Here is a 25,390-nt window from a genome sequence, read left to right on the forward strand (position 1 = left end):
GATCCACCTGTCTGTGCTTCCTGAGTGCTGGGATTAAAGACATGGACCACCACTGCCCACCACAGTCATTCTAGATTTAAACAGAGGAATCAAGGCAGAATAAGGCACACAGTCATGATTTAACATGCTTCACGAGGCCACAGAATATATTCAAGTGGCCACTTCTCAGTAGAGGTTCTTCAAGGTTAGTACATATTAAAAAGTCAGGTAACAGACCTCTAACAGTGACTCTGGAACACCAGCTCCAGGCAAACAGTGGGATACAGCCTGAAGGTGAGCTCTGTACAGAAGCCTTAGGCCTGGGTAACAGAAGATGAGATGCTAAAGGGAACAAACGCCATGTTCCAAGGCAAGCCAGCACGTTTCTGGAATCCCAGCTCTCAGTAAAGGCAGGAGGGTTTGCCCCTCAAGATTATCCTTGGCTACATAAGGGAGTTCAAAGCTAGCCTGGGATTGATGAGATTCTGTCTTAACAATAAGAACAACAATAGTGACAATAATTAAAACTAGGTAATGGGGTTCTGGATCCCAGGCTCCTAACCACCACACTGTAACACTTCCTAGACAATCAAAACCTCTGCCTCTGCATACTAACCAACAAGCTAATAGACTTGAGGTCGACAGAAACTGCCACAAAAGAGCCATTTCCTGTCTTCAGTCTTCAAGACATTTTCTTCAGTTCCAAATTCTAAGACCTTCATTCTGAATTATTGATATCTCTTCCTACCCTTTTACAAGGCACCTTTGATGAGCTAGTGACATAGATACTCAAGGATTTTTTTTTAAGCCAACTGGACCATGTTCCTTTGAGCTTTGCTTTTGAACATTGACCTTGTCCGGACTGGCTAACCCACAGCCTGCAGGGCCCCTGACACAGTCAGGCATTTCAAAAATGCACTTGGATGGTAGCTGGGAGTTTCCCCTAGCAATGGAAAGTTCCAGTCACACTGTGCAGAGGATCAGTTCCACCATCTACCCCTACTGACCTGGGAAACCCACCCGCAGGCAGAGCTGGCTTTTGCCCATCAGGTCACGGCTGCCTGTGGACCAACTTGATGCTTTCTACCGAAGACGCTCATTTTTGCGAGTGCGTCCTAAAGGTGAGTTTCCATAGCTGCCTTCCATCTGGGTGCAGAGAAACCTGACCCTGAGGCTTTTTAGAGTGAGGTGCACGCCTTCCATCTACACAGCCAACACCCAGCTGCTGCTTGTTCAATATCATCACCTTTCTAAGCTGGTTTGTGCGATTGCTTAAACAAACAAACAACAAATTGCAGGCGATTCATGGTGGTCTGTGTGGTTAAAACTTCCCATGTGCATCATTAGCAAAAACCCTTTCTCCCCTCCTTACAACAGAGCTTGATGAGAGGCAAACAACCATTTTCGGTTTTCCAACTGAACAGGCATGGAAAAAAATAGGGCAGTAAAGAGCAGTGCTTCGCTTATCTCGGCGTTACACATTAACACAGCCCTCCTTAGCAGAGGTTCTTCAGGGCAGGCACACTTCAGAAAGTCAAATAATTGACAGGGCACTGGGAGGCTAGAGCCAGCACTGTGACAGACTGCAGGTGAATTCTGTACTGAATCCCCGGTCTTCGGCAGCGCAACAGAAGACACATACTAAGAGACTTGTTCTCTTTCTCTGCTAAGGAAATATTAATATAAAAACCAAAACAGAGTTAGCGGGAAGGCAGCTAGCAGGCGAAGTTCTACGTGATCTTTCCAGGTGTCTTTTGTTCAGTGGGGTTTCTGCTGCCAACCTTATGATTTTTCTCATTAACCGTAACTGAACTATAAACGCTACCACAGCCATGCATAATACCATCCTAACTACCATGTGATAAACTTACGATATGGCAGGTGTTAGTCCATGCTCTTGCACACAACACCTCTGTGGACCCCACGAGAACCTAATAAGGTATATTTACAGACAAAGACTCTAGTTAAGTATCAGCCACACACTCTCAGAGCTTCAGCACCAGGGCAAGGACTCCAGACTTAGCTTTGTCTCTAGAATTTACATCTTCCTAGAATGCCCACTGCTTTCTGCGCAATGGCTCTTTGACATGGCTTTTTCAGTCCCTCACAGCTGACCAAGGGCTTGGTAGGCATCTGAATTAATTCCTAGCTGCAAGAACGAAAGAACCATCAAATCGATCTCTCTCCTGTACAATGGGAAGAAGCACTGGGCCCCCAGGGTTGTCATCCTGATGACCAAGTATTCAAAATGCACTGTATGTCAACAGCAAAAGTGAGGGGTGCTGCTGCAGTTGGATACTGAGGGTCCCCTCAAAGCCCCCGTGTTAAATATGTGGTCCCAGTTCATGTTTCTTTTGGACACTGTGGAACCCTTAAAAGGTGGAGCTTAGCTGGAAGTCTTTGGGTCACTGGGAGTGTGTCTGTTAAGGGTGTGACAAGACCCAAGACACTTTGTTTTCACCTTTTTTTTTTTTCTAGAAAAAATATTTGTTTTTTATATGTGTGTGTGTGTGTTTCTGTGAGTGTGTGTGCACCATGTATATGCAGAAACCCTTGCAGCAGAGAAAAATATCATATTTCCCCTCTGAAACTTGAGTCACAGATGGTTACAGCTGTCCAAAACTTTGTGAGAGCAGAAAGCCTCTCTTAACCACTGAGCCATTTATCCCTTCAGCTCCCAGTTTTTATCCCCACCTCCCAAACCCAATCATGAGGTAAGCAGTTTTTCTCTACTTCGTATCCCCCAAGCATCAGAGTAGACAAATCATGGATGGAAACCTTACAAACTATGAAGGAAAGTGATCTTTCCTGCTTGTGAGTTAGCACAGGTGTTGCCATGGTGACGGGAGATTGGGTAACACAATGTATGAGACGGGGATGTGGATATGAGGATGGAGATAAGCTGAAATCTTTCCCCCACCATCTCCATCTTCAGCCTTCTACCTGCCTTAGCCCTGTGCACTCTGGGATATGGGTGACGGCTGAAACCACTGAAGCCACCATGCTAAAGTTTATAGCAAAAACAAATCTAGCCCCATCCCTGCCCAGCTGTTTAGAGGGAGCTTCCTCTGTGAAATGTTCATATTCTATTTATAACTGACCAGGAACAGCTCGGTCTTACCCACACACATTCTCTACAACACATACTGGACCAGAAAGCGTGAAAAGACGGTAGGAAAAGTGCTGAAAGACAGGAGCGGATAGGTCCTGCCGATAACGTGCTTTTCTTTACAGAATTATCTGCTGCATCCTTTCCTTGTTGAGGGGATAGCAGTGCCAACTCCATATTCTTCAGCCGCTTGCCATGCCCTTATTTGGTGCTTCTAGAATCTACTGGTCTATGAAGAATGCCAAGAGATGCCATATAGTCTACTTGGGTGTTTCTCTTCCAGGAGTCAACACCCGCTTCCTCTACGGGGCTTCCCCCTTTTGTCAGTACAGGAAGTAAGGGTCCCAACGGGTATTTAAAGTGGGTCTCGGTGGATATTTTCTAGAACATTCTTGGCTACAGGATGGAAACGGCCTCAATGTTGTCAAGGTTAAACTTGCCTGGTCATCACTTTGGAATTACCCATGTGTCACAGATGTATTCCTCTTCTCTCTCTGGCTTATACCCAGCTATGTCCTAAGGGCGGGGGCGGGTGGGGTGGGGGGATGGGCGGTCGAACTTGACTGCTGCTGACATGCTGAGAAGTTATGTGGGCGAGATCTAGTGTTGAGATCTCTCCTGCTCCACTCCTCCCGCTCACACCATGGACCACATATTTCCCCCCCACAAAGGAAAACATTCCTGACCTTAAAAAAAAAAAAAAAGTTTATCAGAAGCTGTCTGGACACATTCTTTATTAGTCACACTCTACTTCGTGTGTGGTGTGACCCTCCAATAGGGACAGTAATTCCTGGACCCTGAGCAAAAACCATATGGTGATGGAAGCTATCAACTACTGCCCAGGGACTCACGCCGAGCCTAAAGTCAAGTAGAAGCTTGGAATTCTTGGTAGCGGCAAGGGTCGGCAAGGGTTTCGGTAAAAGACATGCCCTCTATCCTAAAGATTCCACAGCCACCCAAAACAGCACCGATCAGAAGGTATTCAGAGCCCAAGTGACCATTTCACACAAGGGCCACAATAGTTCTTGAAATTTATGGGACCCTGATTTATTTATTTTTACAAAGTTATTTATGTATTTATTGTGTGTTTGAATAAGCCTGCGTGTATGCACAGGCACATGCGTGTCGTGCGTGTCGTGGCACGCATGTGGAAGTGGAGGACAACTTGCAGGAATTGGTTCTTTTCTTCCGCCATGTGGGTGTTGCGGCTTAATTCAGGCTTGGTAGCAAGCCTTTACCAGCTGAGCCATCTCACTGGCTCTAGAATCCTGACTTTTAAAAACAAAACTCTAGTATCCTCCGTTTGTAAAGGGAGAAAAAAAAATTAGCGACTCTAGGTTTTCAACACAAATAAAAGAACTTGCAGAGTTTTTATGCTGGCCCAGAAATGTTTCTACTTTGGGCTTTATAATCAAATCGTTTTGCCTCCCTGGTCCTTTGACATTGATAGATTAGATCATGCTAGGTATTTTATGTAAGTAATCTGCACCCAACAGATTTTTGGATACACAGGTAAAAGGCAATGCATGCCAGCCCAACTGAGCCAGTGATACTGGTGTGTCAGACAGAGGTCGAGAGAAGTGTGAGAGAGGACATGTTGACAGGCAGGCTGAGTGGGATTTGGCTGCAGTTCCCACCATATCCTGTTGCCTTGTGCTGTTATGGATTGAGCCTAGGGGACCCTCTGTTTTTAACCGGTTAAATGGGAAGGATGAAGCAATGTTGGAAGAAGTCCTTTTGAGACCTTGGATCCTCTCTGAGTCTTTGTTTCTCCCTGTGAAACGGAAGGAAACAGAAGCACTCAGCGGCTGGAGGACTCAGTTCCAGTAAGAAAGCCCTTCTGAGGGCCAGCCTTCCTGAGCGTGCCCCTGACTTCCAAAGAATGCTGTACTGGCTGGTTTTGTGTCAACTTGACACAAGCTGGAGTTATCACAGAGAAAGGAGCTTCAGTTGAGAAAAATGCCTCCATGAGATCCAGCTGTAAGGCATTTTCTTAATTAGTGATCAAGTGGGGAGCCCATTGTGGGTGGTGCCATCCCTTGGGCTGGTAGTCTTGGGTTCTATAAGAAAGCAAGCTGAGCAAGCCAGGGGAAGCAAGACAGTGAGTAACATCCCTCCATAGCCTTGGCATCAGCTCCTGCTTCCTGCCCTAGGTGAGTTCCAGTCCTGACTTCCTTTGGTGATGAACAGCAATGTGGAAGTGTAAGCTGAATAAACCCTTTCCTTTCCAACTTGCTTCTTGGTCATGATGTTTTGTGCAGGAATACAAACCCTGACTAGGACAGATACCTTATAATTTTTCTTTTCACATCACCACTGGTCCCGGCTATGATCCAGGACCGTCTCGTATATCCAGAAGAGATGCCATGTGTGGACTCTGTTATACTGATCTATAGCTTTGAGTCTAACTCCAATTTCAGTTTCACGTTTGCTAATTAAAAGAAGGTAGATGGCTGTCAAAATGACTCAGCAAGTAGAAGGGCTTGCGGCACAAACCCGGCAGCCTGAGTTTGATCCCTGGAACTCTCATAAATGTAGGAGAGAACTGACTCCACAAAGTTGTCCTCTGCCTTCCACACATGCACGCACTGGCATATACGCCTCCCTCGCCTGCCATCTTCCAAATAAACATTTTGAAAAGGGAGAGAAAATTCCTTAAGATTTATAGCAGTATTTACATTACCTGGGGGAAAACCAATGATACAGTATTCTTCTCGAATCTTTTCATTGGTATTAAAAATGCAACAATACATGCTTAGGATACCAATTCAAACATCAGAAAAACATGAGAAAAGACAGTAAAGGGTCCTCTTTAATCCTATGATAAACCCGCCCACCCCCTCCCCCCCCATAACCTATACTCATTGTATATAGTTTGTTTCTTTTTTTAAAATGGAAAAAAAAAGTCAGATGTATTACCCTGCAGGTCCCCCCTTTCACTAAACAATGCATCAGAGTTTGATCTTTGAGGTCTTTGAGGGTCAGTAGGAACTTCACTGTATTCTGAAGCTATACACTGTTCCACAGCACAGGCAGGTTTGCTTAGGAGAAGCCTGGGTGGTTTTTCTTCTGCATGTTAACTACGCATGAGTGCATGCCCATTCTTATGTGTATACCCTGCTGCTCTTGTTTCTGTGTGATGGGTCCCCAGTTCTGAGACTGCTGGCTCAGAGGCACGTGGATTTTTAATTTTAACAGGTATTTCTGGATTACTTGGGCAATTCACGGCCCTGGCGATATCGACAAGACTGCTCATCTTCTCACACATTTCCCAGCAGTCAGACTTAGGAGTTTTGCCGAAGTAGGTCAAGCTGGAGGGGCAACGCTACTGACGACTGTTCTTTTAATTGCATGTGAGGACTCTGTGTGAGGTCTAGCGGATCTTCATGTGTTTGCCTGGCCAGCTGTACTTGCTCTTTTCTTCTCTGTTTATAGTTTTTGTTAATTTTCTTAGATTTAAGTTATGCACACACACACAGAGACACACACACACACAATGTATGTATGTGTACATTCCCCAGCTCTGATACATATCTATCTATCTATCTATCTATCTATCTATCTATCTATCTATCTATCACATATATATATATATATATGTATGTATAGTGTGTGTGTGTGTTTGTGTATGTTATGAACCTACAGAAACTAGAAGAGGATGTTCAGTATCCTCCTCTATAGTTCTGTCTTAGTTTGGGTTTTACTGCTGTGAACCGACACCGTGACCGAGGCAACTCTTATAAGGATAACATTTAATTGGGGTTGGCTTACAGGTTCAGAGGTTCAATCTATTATTATCAAGGCGGGATCGTCATGGCAGCCTCCAGGCATGCATGGTGCAGGAGAGTTCTACATCATCATCTGAAGGCTGCCAGCAGAATACTCACTCTCAGGCAGATGAGAGTGGATCTTATGCCCACACCCACAGTGACACACATACTCCAACAAGGCCACACCTTCTAATAGTGCCACTCTCTGGCTCAAGCTTATACAAACCATCACAAGTTCTCTGCCTTATTTCCTTGAGACAGGGCCTCTCATTGAACCCGAGGCTCACCAATTTGAATATAGAAAGCCTGGCCAGTGAACTCTCGGGCATCTGTCTGTCTCTCCCTCATTCCCCCAGTGCCAGCATCACAGGAATATGTGGCTACACCTGGCTTTTTCACATGGACGCTAGGGACTCAAACTCAGGTCTTTATGTTTGCCCAGCTCTTAGCCACTCTAACTGCTCTTAGCCACTGCCCCTCCTGCGGGTCTCATGGTTCTTTTATTGCTTACTCTTGTCCTTCTTTGGACTTTGCTTCTATTTTAGAAATATATCTTGTATTTCTAATTATTAGCTATCCACTGCAATTCTGAGTCCTTCTGATTCTTATTTTCAAAGGTCTTTTTTAAAATATAAAACAGAGAACTACAGTCTTCATATTTGTAGACATGTTCTTCAGATATGCTTTTAGAGACAGTGCTGGCTGGCCCTCTCACATTCCCCCCAGTGCTGAGGACTGAAACCTGGGCCATACACTCATTAGGCACGTGCCCCACAGTTGAGCTACACCCCATGAACTCTTTGTTTTCTCCAGCATGAGACTTGATTTTGATCTTATTCTGTGCTTATTTATTTATTTATTTATTTATTTTTAATGTAAGATCCACACACTTTTTGAAGGAACTGCTGCCCAGGATTCCTTTCTGTGACTTCTCAGAGCGCCATTTTGAACGCTCTCATTTAGTGATAACAATTTGATGGTTTTCTGTGGCTTCCTGGTTTTGTTTCCCTCCTCAACCTTTATCTGCCTCTATTGTCTCAGTATCACCAGTTTGAACTGTCCATTCATGGTCATAGCAGCTCTTTGTAGGTGAAAGGTTCAGGAGATTGCAGCTCCTTCTGTGTCTTCCCTGGGTCCCTGGTACCTACCCGAGTGTGGATTTCACAGTGAGCGTCTGTTGGGATGGACTTTCTCTGATTAGAGGTGTCATCATGGCCTTCCTTTGCCCTGATTCCTTCCTCATGGCTGCTGACTTCCCAAAGCCTTGTGGCACAGGTTCCAACCCACTTGCACTGTGACGTTTTTCATGGACAGCTTGTCACCGTTTCGCTATCGAGTGGTTCTGTGTTTTTACTTAAACTTTTTTTAAAGCTTTGGTAAAACATATGTGACACTAACTACTAGCACCCTAACTCTCTGTTTTCCACCACTGAGGAGAGGATGTGCTGGGAAAGTGCTCCACACTTGAGCCACCCACCCGACGCCACCTCACCTAGTTATGAATACAGGTCAGCACAGTTGGTATCCACTTACGGTGGCTCAGACTGTGAGCTTAAAAGGTTGCCATGGTACAAGAGTGGTACCACTCAGTGGAAGCTGTACATGAGATTGAAGGGTTTGTTTTTCCCAGGTGAGCACTATGAAGGTGTGACATTCTCAAGAAGTTGGGTGTTAGCAAAGAGCCTCAGTGATCAGCCGGCCACTCAATCACAAGAGGAGACAGCAGCCATTGCAAATGCACTGTGCTCCGATGCTGTGGCGGAACAGGTTGTGAGTTTTCAGTGACTGATGGCAGTTTCAGCTCATGGTGGTTTTTAGCACCACATGACTCCTCGTGAGTCGACGGGGCATCTGTCTATCCACTCACGTGGTTGTGAGAGCCATCTCCAGAATTCTTTCCATCTTGCAAATCTGGAACTCTGTATCCATTAAACACCTCCCTAAACCCCTCGTCTTCTGGTTCTGGCGGCTCCACCTATTCTGCCAAGGAGACTGAGTCCAGGGAGATGGAGAAACTCTTCTGCTGCCATTTCCCCACCAACACAGATTGAGACTGGAGTTCTAGCGCTCTCAGCTATGATAAAGTGTGGAACTCGGTAACTGCTCCCATTCTTAGCTGAGGACCGAGCCATTCCTAATTCCTATAGTATTTGGCAGGGTGACAAGGTGCTCTCTTGTACTCATTAAAGTGATTGATGGATAACAGAAGACTTGCTATCCTTACACCTTTCCAGGTTAATATGCAACGCAAGCTTCTAGAAGGCAGATGCTGCTTACTCGTCATTACTCGGCTAATGACTGGCAGGAAGAAGGATCAGATGTTCTCAAATGGATGCCAAGTAAGTACTTTATATTTTATTCCATACAAACTAGTAGCAGGTTTCTTTACTAATTGGTTGGTCCAAGATAACTTGATAAAATAGCAGTCTCCGAACTCTACTTGTGAGTATTTGAAGGGAAAGGGGTGGCCCAGATGCACATGGAGTGGCTTAATTAGAAGCAACTGTTTGACATAGGTGCACACAGGGTAGTTAGCTAAGTGGGTATGCAATCAGAGTTGTGGCTACTGTCACTGGCAGAACCAAAAGGAATGAAATCTTGCATGCACCCATGGCTTCACAGTCTTAAGGATTCTAATTTGTCACTTCATTAATTTCTCTAACCATGGTCATGGCATCGGAGACAGTAGTTCATGATATTCTTTTATAATAGTACTTATGTAATCTGAAGAGGGAGATTGGAAAAGGACACGTGTAAATGATGAATGCACAAAACCAGAGAGGCATTAGCTGACAGTTTTTATAAACTAAAACACTGTGTCCACATGATGTTGCTATGCATAGTTGTTGCACAGTGCTTTGTTCATGAAAGAACTCATCAATCTAAAATAAACATCACATTTCCATGAGAAACTGCTGTGTACCACTTTCTCCGCTGCGGTCCTAAGCACAAAGGTATGCTGGTTTTTAATGGGCTCAGTGGATCGCCTTCTTAGCCTGTGGATTTGAAATGTGTGTACGTAATGGTGAAATCTCTGCAGAGGACTCAATTTTATTCAAGTGGATTGAAAAGTCATTTGTCCACAGGTCTCCACTCGTCAGTGGCTAGGTGTTATTTTTAGAAGACACAGGGATTTATCTGCTTACCTCTTCTGATTTGCTTTACTTTTTGTGCCCCGCTCCCAGGAAGTGGAATGAAACATTGGTTATTTCATTTCACAAAACAAACTGATCCAAGCAGTCTCAGACTTAGATTACTTGCAATTAGCCAAGTTGATCACAGGGATTTGGGGATCATTTGAGCTGTATCAGACAACACCACTGCCAAAACTAAAATCATCTAAATTATTTTAACGTATCAAAGAACATCTGTTGATCCTCTAGATACTTTTCTTGAAAAGCACACATATGACCTTACAGAATAAGCATATGCACTTTCTTCTGCTGGTGGTAATCTGTTACTGGAGACTGCAGAGAAGAACAGGAAGCTTAACAAAGGAAACTCACAGTAGGAACACAAGCTGGAATGTGTAGATTAAGCACTATAAACAAAGCCAAGAGTAGAGGCACACACCTGCAATCCCAGCACTCTAGAAACTGAAGCAGAGCCTCCCGAGTGGCACCAGCCTGGGCTCCATACCACACCCTGCCAGAAAGAAAGATGGCAGACAGGCAGGCAAGCTGTAAATGAAGAAGCATCTAGTACATACAGTAGGCTCTGGCACGTGGGTGTGGCAGGTTTGGGATTGAGTATGGTGCTTATGCCTACATTCACACCAACCCATCTGAATTCTTGGCTTAGCTGTATCTGTTTTCTGGTAACAGAAGCAGGGCTTGGGCACCCAGATGCACTGTATCATGGTGGCCTACTTTATAAAGTACAGATAATACCCTATCACAGCCTTCTTCTGGGGATTAAACGGATGATACTGAATACTCACCCACAGGGAAATTCTCATAAATCCCACTGTGCTGTTGTGTTATCTCTCAGTCAGAAATGTGAAAAATTTCTGCTGGAAGCCACAGGCAGCTTCCTCCGTGCTGGAAGTATCTTGTCAGCAGTGTTATTAGCAGGGATAATGGCCTTACAGATGACCGTGCTGGACACCGAAACTCCAGAGGCAAAGAGGAAGGAGACTCTACAGCCTCAGCCAGGACTCAAGGTCAGCTCCAAGGACAGGGGATGTCTTTGATTTTGGCAAAGCCCCCAGATTTCTATCCTGTTAGTTTGTGGGGAGTGGTTGAGCCCTTTTTGGTTGTTTTGTTTTCAGATACGGTCTTCCTATGTTGACTCTTCATCTTCCTACCACAGATTTATGATTGCTGGGCCAAAGTTAGCTTTTTTTTTTTTTTTTTTTTTTAATAATAAAAAAGATCTTTAGTAAAAATAAAATATTAAATTTGCCTATATTCCCAGGACACACAGAAGCTGCATAGCAGCTGAAGTTAATTAACAAGTATTTATAAATGTAGAATCTAAATTGATCCGGGTTTGTCCACAGGGAGAAACAGGAGACACTGGTTGTTGGAGACTGACAGGAAGACAGCACCCTCACCGTCCCAGCAGGCCACTGCACCTATTTAAAACTTTCCTTTTATTTCTTTTGCCAAGGAAACTAGACAGAGTGATGTAAATCTACTGTATATTTTTCTTAGCATTTACCAAGGTATTTAAACACACCTCAAAAGTAAAAAAAAAATTATTCCTATGGTATGGGTGTTTTGATTGAATTGTCTGTGCCCTACCTGCATGTCCGGTGTCTGCTAGAGGCTGGGAGAAGGTATTAGAGCCCTGGGAAATGAAGTTATAGGCGTTTGTGAGCTGCCACATGGGTGCTGAGAATCAGGTCTGGGTCCTCTGGAAGAGCAGCCAGTGCACTTGACTGCTAAGCTGTCTCTCCAGTCCCTAAAACAATCTTGAAGATTCTTTTGCATTAACATTCTATTATTAGTTCAATTATAAACAAACAAGAATAAGATCCACTCCTTTCTACCCCCATATGCTATTTTGGGTGAAGCAATAATAAATTCATTTATATACTATGCACTAAGACAGTTACTTCTAAGTACCTATAGTATGTAATCAAGTTAAAATGTATTTGTTCATTATATGTACAGGTTACAAGTATGTCTACACCCTTGTTTATTTCTCCATCCCAGGAAAATATGCTTCTGGTGATTACTAATAAAGTTACATGTATGCATGTATGTGTGTACATCCTTCATGTCTGTGTGTTTTTATTGACTGGGCTTACACAGGGGCTACCCTACTTTGAGTCTTACCATCTATTCTGCCTTTCTGCACTTCCCAACCAATCAGAACAGACATTGGCTTTGCAGGATCCATACAGAGATGTCAGCATCTTTCTTGTGACACAAATTCCTTTTGGCACACAGCACAACATGTACAAAAAAGCAAGAACTGGATAGGAATCAAAGGGCTAATTTTCCACTAGCCGATAGGAAGGCGGGAAGAAGAGATGGGGGAGCAGTCTCCCATATAACCTTCCTGCTGACCTATGAAATAAGATCGGAAGTACTATTTGTAGGGGGTTAATGGTCAGAAGGTCAAGGGCCAGGAAAAATCCAGCTTGCTATGGAACAATAAAGTCAGGGAGAGAGTGTGTTTTTTGTATCAAGAGCCAATCCCCAAATGGTTCCTTAAACATCTGTCCTTGTCCACCATTATATTATCGTGGGATTTCGGAAGGAGGCCCATCTTACAAATAGGTTCTGCATTCAACATCCTTGCAAGGTCCCGACTGCTTGTTGTTGGGATGGTCATTTCCAAATACCCTCAGTCCTTTGCAGGGTTTACACTTGCTTGTTACCCTAAATTGAACCCTTACAGGGTAGCCTTTAAACAGAATCATCCATGCACAATAAGGTTCCCAGAATTCCTCTGTGTTACCTGCAGGAGCGGCAGCTCAGTATTCACTAACTCTGTGCTTGAGGCAAACTAATAGGACACAAACTGATAGTCAATAATGACCAGATGCCATAGCTGTGTTCTCTGTTGCTGCCGTCTAACTGAGGGGGAGGGAGACTAGATGACCTTCTCAGGAGGCTAAATGCCTTAACACTGCTGATCATACAAAATAGAACTCAGGCAATCCCCATGCCCACTGGTGAGGTTGACAGCATCACTGGGTCAAGGAACAATGCTGAGAATGGTATCAATCAGAAGGGTTTCAGCTGAGTGACAAGAGACTCCCCTCTAGGCCAGTGGAGGGGGGCTCTAAGTTGAGTGGAGCTACCTCATCCTGTTAGAGATTCCAGGGAGGTGAGGGTTCATATAGTCCAGACAGAGGTGAAAAAAGTTGTTCTTCTCAATAGGGCGCTTGAAAAAATCCACCTTCATTGTTCATGCATTTGCTCATTCAGTGCCTACCACATCCCAAGGCTTTGCAACACTGGGGATTCAGTGGTGAGGAAAGCAGATAAAAACCTGAGGCTCAAGGAAGGCACACTCTGGAGAAACAACTGGCAGGCTGGATCATGTGGGTTTAGGTAAATTCTCAAGTACTGTGATACCGACAGAGGTAAACGCATTTCCACTTTGTCCAAACAGGTGAGAGCACTGAACTAGCCAGGAGGAAAGACAGGGGCAAGCCCTGAGCTGCCTGCAACATGAGAGGCCATTATTCGTTTCAAGAGCTTCCATTTGCTATGGTGGACAAGCAGTATCCTGAAAAGTCCCTTGGCTGTAAAGCACTGAATTCTGGGCAGGCAGAGCAAATACTGCCCCATCATATAAGAATTTCCCTAAGAATGAGAGTCCCCTATAGTCACGGGAAATCACTTTAAAACAATAATAATAGTTCTAGGCTCGGGCAGGACATTAAATTATCTGGAAAGTGTTTATGAGGTCCTTGGCTCAGCTCACATCCAGACCGATTAAATCAGAATCTTGGAGTGGAGTTCATGCATATCCTTCTGTGACTCAACCCTGGCGAGCAGACCAGCTAAGGACAACTGCTCCAGAGAGTGAGGTGGCCTTGTACCTGGAAAGGGGCAGGTCATAATGCTCTAACAAGTTCACTCAGCTTGCAGTGCTGGGTCTGCAAAGCCAGTCATTTTCTTAGCCCTCCTATCGGGACCCTCATTTCTAGTCCACACTTGACAGTACATGTTATTATCTCTCAGTCACAGGCAGCCAACCCACGTGGGCACATTGTGAGTCCAAATATCTCATTTACAGTTGAATGTTTTGATTTTTTTTTTTTTCAAACGGGCTCCAGCTAAACTGAGGCTACGTGTGTAGGTCAGAGAACCAAAACACAGTGAAGGAACTATTATATTTTTTATCAGCAGGACTCTAAGAGTCAAAGATAATGCCCAGCGTGTGTGCCCCCTGGCATTGATGGTAGACTTCATTTTCCAGACCAGGACTTTTTTATTCACTGTCCTCGATGAAGCTGATAGTTTAACTAGATAGATCAATAGACAGATAGACAGACAGACAGATGATAGACAGACAGACAGACAGGCTCAGATGACAGGGAAGAGGCATAGAGGACACACACGTAAATTCTGTGCTGTATCTGTGCACATACTATGCAGGCCTTGTCTGACGTAGCACACTATGATCATACCACAAGAAGTAAAAGCTGGTAGAGACAGTCCGGTATCAGCCTTGAAGTCCCGTTGTACCTACAGTCACCATGGGCTGGGAGCTATCTCCCCCACCTTAGGGCTTATCCTGATTGTGGCCATGGGTTCCAGTTGATGGAGTGCTCAAGGATCCTAAGCTATCTGAAAAACTTTCCCAGGGTGTCGTTAAGAAAAGGAGGGGTAACGCCCACTTCTGGATGTTGTGTTCTGGATGTTTCTCCAGCTTGTCCAGGAGAAAGGCATGCTATGCTGAGTGTTTGCTTACAGGTGCTTTTATAGGGGCGGGTCAGGCGTGGCTCTGGAATCTGGTGACTTATGCAATGGAGCTGAGCAGAGCTCACCACTAAAACACTACTGCAGCTCTGTAACTCACAAAGGACCGAGTTTGGTGGGTTGGGGGGCAGGGGGGGACTATTTCTTTGAGCTCAGCTAGACAGGAAAAAGGGGCAGCCTGCCATGATGGGCCAGGCAGAATAGATAAAAAGAAAAAGGCCCCTGAGGAGAGAGCATTTGGGCGGTTGAGAGGGAGTGGGAGGTTCCCTTTGCCTCCTCTCTGAGTTTAGAAAGACCGGCCTGGCCCTGCCTTGCCAGTTACCAGTGAACCAAAGGCTCCGTGGTATACAAAGCGGAGTCGGATCCACTCCACTGTACCACTCCGAGCCTCAGATACGAGACACACCTGAGCCCACAGGGGCTTCTAGCTCTGAAGCCCAGGCTTGTTAAACATTGGGCAGCATCTTCATCTCTGCCCTAGCTTGCCCTCTCCAGCCGGGCTTAGCATCTTTAATAAGGGGCCACACTGCAGGACCCCGCTCCTTGATGTCTGTCCTCACAGAGAAGCATGCATTTCATTTTCCATCAAAAGCTGGTGGCTTCCTGAGGGGTTCCTTTTGGAAGCCAAGGTTGCCATCTAATAGCTGAAGCCACGACTGAAATTCCCCTTTGGATCCCCCGAGTTCTGAAAACTCCCATGGAGAATGAGCCAGGTTGGAGTCCTGCAGGCCTGGGCTGCCCTGACACATTCCTGAAGCTTCATTTCTGTGTGGTCCCTTTCAAAAAAAAAAAAATCCTTTGGAAAGTTCCAGGAGATCCATTTCTTGATAAATGTTTTCATCTTTGCCTGGAGTGGAGCCAGAAGAGAGCAGAGCAGATGTCAGATCCAAAGCCTTTCCGACTCCACCACTTGACCGCCGGGCGCTAATTTGTGCTGATGTAAATGAAATGCCTGGGAAATGTTTCTCATTCAAGGGGAGACAAGCTGTGATAAAACTCATCACTTATATGCCGACTTAAAAAAAAAAAAAAAAAAAAGGAAGCAAGCTCCGGTAGAAGCTGGAGATGTCTCTTCTCCTGAAAACACCGTGAGAAGCAGGGCAACGGTGGTCAGCATACCAGAGCCTGGTAGACTATTAAAGCACTAGCTTTTTGCTTTTGTTTTTAATTCTTTCAAGAGAGTCAAAATGGAATATGATGGATTGAGTTCTCAAATTCTCCCATGAATTTTCCCCTCTGCACCTTTCTGCACCTTGTCAAGAGTCTAACACTGGGGCTGGAGAGGTGGCTCTGGTTAAGAGCACTGGCTGCTCTTCCACAGAGAGGTTCCACGTGGCAGCTCAAAACTGCTGGTAATTCCAGTTCCAGGGAATCCAAAACCCTCACGCAGACAAACACGCAGGCAAACCACCAACGCACATGAAATAAGAATAAATTTTAAAAGAGTCTAATGCCGCCGCTGTCAACAAACAGGCTCCAATACCTACAAATGCAACTTAAAGCACAACGGTGGCCATACCCACGCACCGCCCTTAGGTGTGGAGTAGATATTCAAGTTGAGGAAAATGACGGGAAAGCAGAGAGATGCTGGGATTACAGTGCGCAAGTCACCCTGTGAAGGAGGAAGCCTAAACTGTACCACTCCGCACTGTGACAACTGCCGTTTTACAGCAACCAGCTCTATGAACCTGTCCGTTTGGCTGGATCTTGGCCTCACTGACACTTACTGTGGGCTGATGGGGGTCATCACACCTCATGAACGGGCCTTTGTCAACGCTGGGTTACTCAGCCTGTTTTACCTGGTTTGAACCGTTCTTAGTTTTCAGAGGCAAGACTTCTGCGTTGCTTTGGCCTGCTTCTGGGAACAGCAGGATTTCCTCCCTGGATTTCCTGGACAGCCCAGCTGCCTCCCCTCAGCCCGCTCCGCCCCCAACCTTCTGCTGGGTTGGAGAGGTTAAGGGGGCGGAGCCTGATGTAAGCCCCAGCTGCGGCTAGTTAATCTTGTCCTCTGTGAACCCAGAAAGCAATTCGGCACATTAGCTTTTTCAAAAGGGTCAGATCGTTTTTTTTTTTTTTTTTTTTCCATTAATTGAATTTGGGATAAGACACGATTCAACTCTTTAACACATAGGCATTTCAAGTGAAAAGGAGACACGCTCCCCTCCCCCACCCCCATTACTCTGGCTTTCTTCTCTTGTTCCATCAGCGTCTTGGTCTTGGTGTACAAGGCTGTAGGAGTGCTCTTCACCGTGGGCAGTTTGAGCGCCTTTACCCTGACTCCACTCCTAAAGAGTCAAGGATATCTAGGGACATCTTTATTATTACCTTAAGTGACCAGGTCCATGAATTACTGGGTATATCTAAGTTTCTATCACTTTCAAAACTTTCTGAACTTGTCACTTATAAACTCCCAACGAGAGAGTGAGAGTCATGGATCTCCCTGGCTTAATTCTTTTGATAGGACCTTTCTACTGGTTCCTGAGAAGATGGCTGGGCTATAGTTAAAGGCATAGAGGCTAAGTCAGAACCCATGTGGGGCAGCTGGAGGTAGAGGAAGCTCACAATCTAATCCACTGGGAGGCAGATTTGAGAAGCAGGGAGGCCTACTGCCCTTGAGGCTACCCAGAATGAGAGAAGCCAGCTGCCCTTGGACTCCAACCAAGGGCATTGTGTCAGTGAGCTGTTCAAAAGAACACCCGTATAAGGCAGTTTCTTCTAGAAGGCAAGTCTCTAGTGGACCCTCCTAGGGACAGGACAGAAAGGATACTGAGGATGTCAGTAATACTGCTCAGCTCCGTCAGTCCATCTCAGAGCTGACCAAGAAGGAGGATAAAGTGGTGACGGCCTCCTCCACTCTGCCCTCCTAACTCAGGTCATTTCTCAGCTCTAATGAGGCTTCCTCAGCTCCCACACAACCACGCTGCAGCGTCCATGCTACAGGTTTCTTCCTGGTGTGTAATCTGAATGTGCCCGTGGCTATTTAATTTAGGCTTTTCATTCTAGTTCCTTGAAGAACTACGGAATGGGGCACTTGCCATTTAATAGCCACTTCCCTAACTAGGTAGACCATACCTTGTTCTCTGGAGTGCTTCCGCTCTAAAACGGCGGTTCTCAACCTGTGGGTTGTGACCCCTTTGGGGGTCCCATGTCAAAGACCCTGCATAGCACGTACTTACATTATGATTAATAACAGTAGCAAAATTAGTTATGAAGTAACGATGACATGATTTTATGGCTGGGGGTCACCACAACATGAGGAACTGTATTACAGGGTCACAGTGTTAGGACGGCTGAGAACAAATGCTCTAAAGTCCTTTACCCCTGCCTGAGTCCTTTACCCCTTCTGCAAAGTTGCCTGTCCCCTTTCTAAAGCTACTCCAGGAGCTCAAAGCTTTCCTACAATTCGGCGATTGAAACAGAATCAAGCGATAAGCAAGAGTTAGTGATCTGCTTACCGTTCTAGAAGCTTCTGTGTTTAACAAGGGCAAACAAGGCCAAGAACGTTATAAAACTATAGAGGCATTATTATCGGGTTGGGGCAGGGTTTTTTCAACATAATATATTTTTTTAATTGATTATTTGGGAATTCCATACACCTGAATCATACTCACTTTCCAGTCCTCTCAGGTCTGTTCCCCTACCCTTGTGACTCTCCCCAACCCCCAGGAGAAGGAGGAAGAGGAGGAAGAGGAGGAAGAGGAGGAACAGAAAGAGAAGAAAACAAGTCCAATTTACGTAGCCCATATATGTACTGGAGCATGCTCAAACCCCCAGTGGCTAGCCCCTTAAAGAAAACTTGAGTCCTTCCCCTGCTGCACCCCCACTAACTGTGGAGAGCTGCACTTCAGAATCCGTATCACAGTTTTAAAGTGTTCTCTTCATGGCTTTCTGCCTAGGCTGTTACTTTTGGGGGGAATGGGTTGGGGGGAGGGGTTGTCACAGAAGCCCTGTATGTCTCTTTCTCAACCGTGAGTCTGCAGTCACTGACTCTCTTATAGTCAAGTTTCCCCCTTCTCTCTGTTTCTCTGATCTGAAAGCAAGGGCAGAGGGTAATGGTGGGCTGTAATTCAGAGGCAGTACTGTCTGGTATGAAGGCTATATCAGACTGAACTTAGTAAGACAGTGTTCAGAAGCAGAGGCTCATTGGGCACTCCCAGGTAAACACAGCCTGTCATGGCAAGTTGGGGTCTCGGGTCTGGCAGTTCTTAGATATTTTTCTAATTGTCATTTGTGTTCTTTGATTAACCTCTCTTCAATTCTTCCTATACCAACTTCACCTTCCACCTCTGTAAAAAAAAAAAAAAAAAAAAAAAAAAAGGACTTTCTGCTTTTTGCTCCTGTGAGTTTGACATTTTAAGTTTCCATGTGGAAACAAGATCATGTGGTATTTGTCTCTTTGAGTATAGTTTATTTAAAATAGTCTTCCAGGTTCATCCATGCTGTTACAAATGACAAGATCTCCTTCTTTTGTAAGGCTAAATAATATTCCATGTTCTCTTTCTTCTGACTCCACTCATACCCCAATACTAGCTCTTCTTTAGCTAACTTACTTACTTACTTTATTTATTTATTTATTTATCTCAACCAGGATATCACTCCCCCAAGAAGTCATTATTAGCTCTTTCCCCCTCCTCAGCATAAATCTGTTCTTTTTGCAAGACAGAGTTATCTTAACAAAACATTCCATTGACGTGTCCGGTCTCAAGATAAACCAGTCCCCCTAACAAGTTCACTGGCGGTTGGAACTCCTCTGTTTCACTTTCCAGTGGAGTTCCTGGGTTCATTCAAGGACAGGAATGGCACAGTAGCATTTACACAACACGTCACCAACCTTACAATAAGTTTAAACTGAATTCCTTAAGGAAAGGGTTTGAAATTTGAATTTTCAAACTTCACTGAAGATTTTTTTTTTCCTCTTTTACTTACAACACAGCTCCAGGACCTCATCGTAGCTATCAACGTGATGTGAGAGTCTGAGGATTTGGTGTAAAGTGACCGTGGTATCAGAGCTCAAAATGGCTGAGTACAGAGTGTCAGATAAATTCCCTGCTTAGACTTCAGGAAGGCAGAAGCGTAAAGTGGAGGCAGGTGTGTGTGTGTGTGTGTGTGTGTGTGTGTGTGTGTGTGTGTGTGTGTGCGGTAAAGGCACACAGCAGGAAGACCACTGTCCTCATTCCCAGAGGAAGGCACTTCCCCCAGGGTCTCCTCTGACCGACTAACGAACATGTACCAAGCTCTAACTGTTAGCCAGATGCTGTGTTTGAAAGGCATTATAAGACAGAGGCTGCCCTTTATTCTAGGAGAGAGAGGGATTTAAGGAGATGGCAGGATGGTCTATATGGCATAGCTTACTCTCCACTCAGGCAGACAGCCAGGGTCCCCCTCAGATCTGTCTGTGCTCTTTGGCTCACGCTACTGCCCCACCTGCCCCACTCAGTACCTGCTTCACTCACCCCTGACCTCGACAAAATTCCCCTGCTGTACATTCTTTAACGTACACACAACTATGTAAAAGTATCATTCGTTTCTGTGTAAAGTTTACACTGAACTCTGCAAGTGAGAAATTGTGTCTATTTCTTCAAAGTTGCTTACCCTGAGACTAGAAGAAGGTTGTGGGATTCTTTCATTCACCAGTCCATTCATGTACTGATCTGGGCCCTTGGAGATCTGGGCGACAAAGACTCCCTTGTCACCTAGAGCTAACTTTCTGGTTGAGCACTGACACCGATCTTCATCCAGTGGTTTCTGCAGTTACTTTTCATGGCATTTAATCATCATAAAACCCTGTGATGTAACTATAACCCCATTCTACAGGGGAGGAATCCTACGGTCAGAGAGGTCATGAGAGAACAAAGCTAGTGGTTCATATTCAGGGAGTCAGGTCTACAGCTCATTGTCAGCTATGGGACCTTTGTACAAATACACAGCATGGACCCAGTAAGAATTTCTTGATGTTGAACAGCACTAGGAGAATAATAACACTGTAACGGGGCAGGGGAAAGTCAGGTCTTACAGAGAAAGTGACAAGAATTCCAAGGGAGGGTGTGAGTCTGTCTCTCTGTATGTCCCTGTGTGTGTATCCCTGTGTGTGTATCCCTGTGTGTGTGTGTGTGTGTGTGTGTGTGTCTGTCTGTCTGTCTGTCCGTCTGTCTGTCTACAGGAGGCACTCTAGGCAGAAGGCACAGCATTTCCAAAGGCATGCAGAACAGCAGCCATATAGCGTGTCAGCGGCATAGGGAGACTGGAGGGAAGAGGTCAGATGGAATTGCACTGTGAAGACCCTCCTACTGCCTGAGTGGCAGTTCAAACTGAGCCGTGGAAGAAATAAGAAGAGAGACTGGATGGCGGCATTCTAGGTCCACAAGTAAAACTTCTGAAGGGCAAGAAAACGGTATCCAAATATAGAGTAACTAGCTACATGGGTGCCAAGGAACTCAGATTGAAGGGACTGTAAGCAAAAGGCCTGAGAACTGAAGTAGAAGCGTAACCTCTTCTGTCCGGCATCATGACTTTATGCTGTGCCTCATCATCTCTGTCCTGAGTCTGTTTATTAAACTGAATTGTCAGCCCCGCTGCCAGTTAGCCAAGGACGCCAGTGAATTCTACTGGCACTCAGTTCACAGTGACGGCTCCAAGACTCCAGATTATTAGCTCACTATCTCTCTAACAGATTTCCAAGCAGATGGCTTCGCCTTCAACTGCAAAAAATACAGAACCAAGCAGGACAAGCTCTCCCTAGAAGGCATATAAATGGTAGTTTCAGTGAAGACCCACACCAAGAGATGCTCCATGGATCTAGGGAAAGTGCTCCACGGTTTCTAACCAGTACGTAGTCCCTTCACCATCAAGACCAGATCTGCTCTGTGCCTCCCCAGTGATACACAGCTGAAGCTGGCTAGCTGCTCAATAAATATTATGCTTAATGAAAACAGAGGAACAGAATGTAGACAGCCTATTTCACCGGGGCTGAGTTCTGCAAAAATACACCTTCTATCCCTCAGGGCAAACACAATGCAAGTTTCTTTTGGGGGAAAGAAATGGCTAGAAGAAGGAAGGAAATACATTTTTATTCTCTGCAAAGACCCAGTGCTGAATGGTACATAAGTAAGTGGTACTCTGGCCATTTAGCTTTCGTCGTTGTCAAACTATACCTAGGACCCCAAATAAGTACATGATCACTCACTCTCCTTTGCTGTGGAAAGGTTTTCTGGAGACTCTCTGTCCTCTCCTGTTCTCTCTGGCACCCTCCTACTAGAACCTTAGAACCTGGCCCCCATGTCTGTCAGGGTGTGGCGGAGAGACGGAGGGCTGGTTTATGTCAAGGTTTTTAGTTTTAGATGCTGTTTTTCACCATCTTCCTGAGCATAAAGATGAAGCCAGGCTGTACCCTTAAAGTGGTTTGCAGCCTGGAGAGGGACCAAAGAGCTGGGTGACCCTGGCAATGAGGCAGACTGGACGTGTTCACTCTTATTCATCATACTGTGTGTGTGCTAAGAGAGGGAAGCAGCAAGAGACAAACTGATAAAATTCTACACCCCCCCCCCCCAAGACAGGAAAATAGAGGGGTATGACTTGGGAGGAGGAAGTAGAGTGGGGAGAGGGGAGGAGAGGGTAGTAATGAGGACAAATATAACAAAAGTCCATTTGAGCGGGACAGGTGGCCTAATGGTTTAGAGCACTGGCTGCTCTTCCAGAGGTCCTGAGTTCAATTCCCAGCAACCACATGGTGGCTCACAACCATCTGTAATGGGATCTGATGCCCTCTTCTGGTGTGTCTGAAGACAGTGACAGTATACTCATATACATAAAATAAATAAAAAAAATAAAAATAATAAAAAATAAAAGTACATTTATGAAATGTCATAACAAATCCTAACATTTTGTATAATTAATAAATTATTTTTATTAATTATAAGATGGTACTCTCCACAGATGAGGAAACATGGCTTGGGAAGTCACCAGGCTAAGCTCTGACAGGGCAAGGATGCCTGACTCTGAGACTCTGGGAAAGAAGTTTCCCCTTGGGGTGTTTATAAGAAACTCTCAGTATTTGGAATGAATTCTTAATGTGCATTTCCCTTCATGATGTGACTGTCGTGCGAAAGGGGAAAATGGCCGTTTCCATTGGAAACAGGGATATTTGGTCTGTGATTTTTATAAATACGAGGTGATAATACCGTAAGTGGGTAACTGTGAGTTACACCATGTAAGGCTTTCAGTGGCAAACTTTGAGGCGAATGGCACACAGCCTATTTGCATACGGGTTTCTGGGAAAAGCTGTAAAGAAAGGACTGCTCCTTGCAAGGTCTGGAGAAAGCCTGAACTGTGTTCACGAACAAGCAGCTGACTCTCCTCCTCTGCCCTGCTACCTTGGCTGAGGCTAGGGCAGCAGCTGCCAGCGCAGGGCTCTAACTTTCCCGCGAAACGACTGCTCACGGAAACTGTTATTTCAGGCACCAGAGTTAAAGTTTCTGACTTCTTTTTTTCCTTCCAACCTCAGATTTTACTTTTTTCCAATTTCATTTGTGTAAATTTGGATTAGTATGGGATACAATAGACAAACACAATGTCAAGGCCATTCCTGCGGAACCTTGCATCCTGTGGACAAATTATGAAAAAACATAACCAAGGCCCAAGAAGAAAAACAACATGGTCAGAGGGTTCACATCAAAGTGTTTGTGTCTCTTTTTACCCCCAAGTATTATCCTCTAGCTAGGTTACCGTTTGATAACGGGAAACTCCAGTACTTGAATAATAATAAGAACTTCAACTTGAAAAAATTATCTGGTTACTAAATCGACTTTCTCAAAGTTTTTGTATTTCTCTGCTAACCCCAAAGGGGTGCTAACACCCTTTGGGTGTGTATCTCTTTGTACACACCCAAAAGAAACGAAAGAATGACGAGAAAAGGTTTTCAAGGGTGTAGAGGCTTTTGAGACTTGCCCTGCAGGCTAGTTGGGTAAATTGTGTCTAGGAGTCTTGGACAATCTTTTCTATATTTATACCCGTTTCTGCGATTTCTCACTTTCTTGGCGCACACAGGCGACTCCAAATAAAACCATCCCAAGCGAGCCAAGGGGAGGCGTTTCCCCTGGCGCGGGACAGCGGGCAGCCATAACTCCTCCCTCCCGCGGGTCTCCAGGGATGCTCTGCGGCGGCGGGAGGTGGGGGTGGGGAGTGGGCGGGGATGGCGCTGGTGCCCACCTTGCTCGCAGGTGCCCTTGCTGACCTGGGTGATGGCCTTCTCCCCGCGGCTCTCGGCGCGCAGGCTGGCGGCGCGCAGCTGGCAGCCGCTGGAGTAGGTGATGCCGTCGCTGCCGCACACCGGGTAGCGGCTCTTGCACACGCACACGGCGAGGGTCGCGGGTCCGCCGGCTGCTGCCCCGGCTTTACCCTTCCGCCTCTTGCGGCTCTTCACGCACTCCATGCCCGGCGCGCAGTGCCCCCTGCCGGCCGCGCCGCCCCCGCACGGCTCACCCTCGCCGCGAGCGCACACCGGGCAGCAGCCGCACGCGTCGCGGGTCTCACCCAGCGGGCAGCCGAGCGGGGGCAGCGCGGGGCAGGAAGCCGGCACGCACGGGCCGCAGGCATCCGAAGAGGAGGAAGAGGAGAGGGGCAGGAGCAGGAGCAGCAGTCCGGCTGCACCCAGCAGCAGGGCGCGCGGCGGCCGCTCCATGATGGGGTAGCTGGACGCGAGCGCGCGAGTGAGCAGCCCGGGTCCCCGAGGCCAACTCTTAAAGCTGCCGCCCCGCCCGGCGCTCCGCAGGGGCCCTCCCCGGGGCGGAGAGTCTGCCCGCTGCCCGCCCCGCTCCTCCCACCCGCGATCCGGCCTCCAGCCGTCGCCGTCGTGGGCATCTTCTCTGCCCTGACGAGCCCGTCTCACGCCCAGCACACGCACTGGCCGGCTCCCGCTCAGCCCCCTGCCCCTGTCCTCTCTCTAGCACTGGAGGGAGCGCGTCTCCCGCTTCCTCTCCTTTCCAGATCCTACTTTTTTTTTTTTTCTTAAAACCTTTTTAACAACTAGGACTTTATGAGAATGCACTGTTTACTCCATTAAATTCTCATGGGCCTGGGAAACCTGGGTGCTTTGTGGTTACTCTTTTAAGTACAGACTTCGAAGGGAGTAGGGTTTGTGTCCTCTTTACTACAGGGCCCATGTGGTTTTAGATGTCAGGTTCTTCTTTGGAGCCTCATAATCTTGCTCTTTTTTCCTATCACACAAGCTGTCTCATTCTGAGTCAGGTTTAAAATTCTTTTTAAAAGTTATGGCCGGGCGGTGGTGGCGCATGCCTTTAATCCCAGCACTTGGGAGGCAGAGGCTAGGCGGGTTTCTGAGTTTGAGGCCAGCCTGGTCTACAGAGAGAGTTCCAGGGCTACACAGAGAAACCCAAAAAGTTATGGTTCTAGATTTATTTGTTTTTATTTTGTGTGTATGGATGTTTTTGGCTGCATATAAGTGTACATCATGTGTGTGCCTGGTACCGGGGGTCGGGTGGGGACAGAAGATCTGATACCCTGTTATTGGAATTACAGACAGTTGTTAGAAGCCTTGTGGGTGCTGGGAATTGAACTCAGGTCCTGGACCTGAAGCCAGTGTTCTCTTAACTACTAAGCCGTTTTTCCGGTCCCTTACTTTTTTTTTTTTT

General features: G+C 46.0%; 1 protein-coding gene and 1 long non-coding RNA gene across 2 annotated transcripts in view; one reads left to right on the forward strand and one right to left on the reverse strand.

The window, feature by feature from the left end:
• Igfbp7 (insulin like growth factor binding protein 7) overlaps positions 1–24,461 on the reverse strand; it is a 59,204-nt gene extending 34,743 nt beyond the window's left edge. Inside the window, exon 1 of the mRNA XM_034509429.2 lies at positions 23,949–24,461. Coding sequence (XP_034365320.1) covers positions 23,949–24,420 — 472 coding nt within the window. The 5' untranslated portion in view covers positions 24,421–24,461. The remainder of the gene's footprint in view (positions 1–23,948) is intronic.
• LOC143443136 (uncharacterized) lies at positions 818–12,557 on the forward strand. Its single transcript, XR_013111897.1, has 4 exons — positions 818–1,100; positions 9,093–9,197; positions 10,849–11,020; positions 11,360–12,557. It is a non-coding gene; the product is annotated as an uncharacterized LOC143443136 (long non-coding RNA).
• Positions 24,462–25,390: the final 929 nt, after the last annotated feature.

The sequence above is a fragment of the Arvicanthis niloticus genome, chromosome 7 (genome assembly GCF_011762505.2).
Source record: "Arvicanthis niloticus isolate mArvNil1 chromosome 7, mArvNil1.pat.X, whole genome shotgun sequence".
In the NCBI taxonomy this organism is placed as follows: domain Eukaryota; kingdom Metazoa; phylum Chordata; class Mammalia; order Rodentia; family Muridae; genus Arvicanthis; species Arvicanthis niloticus.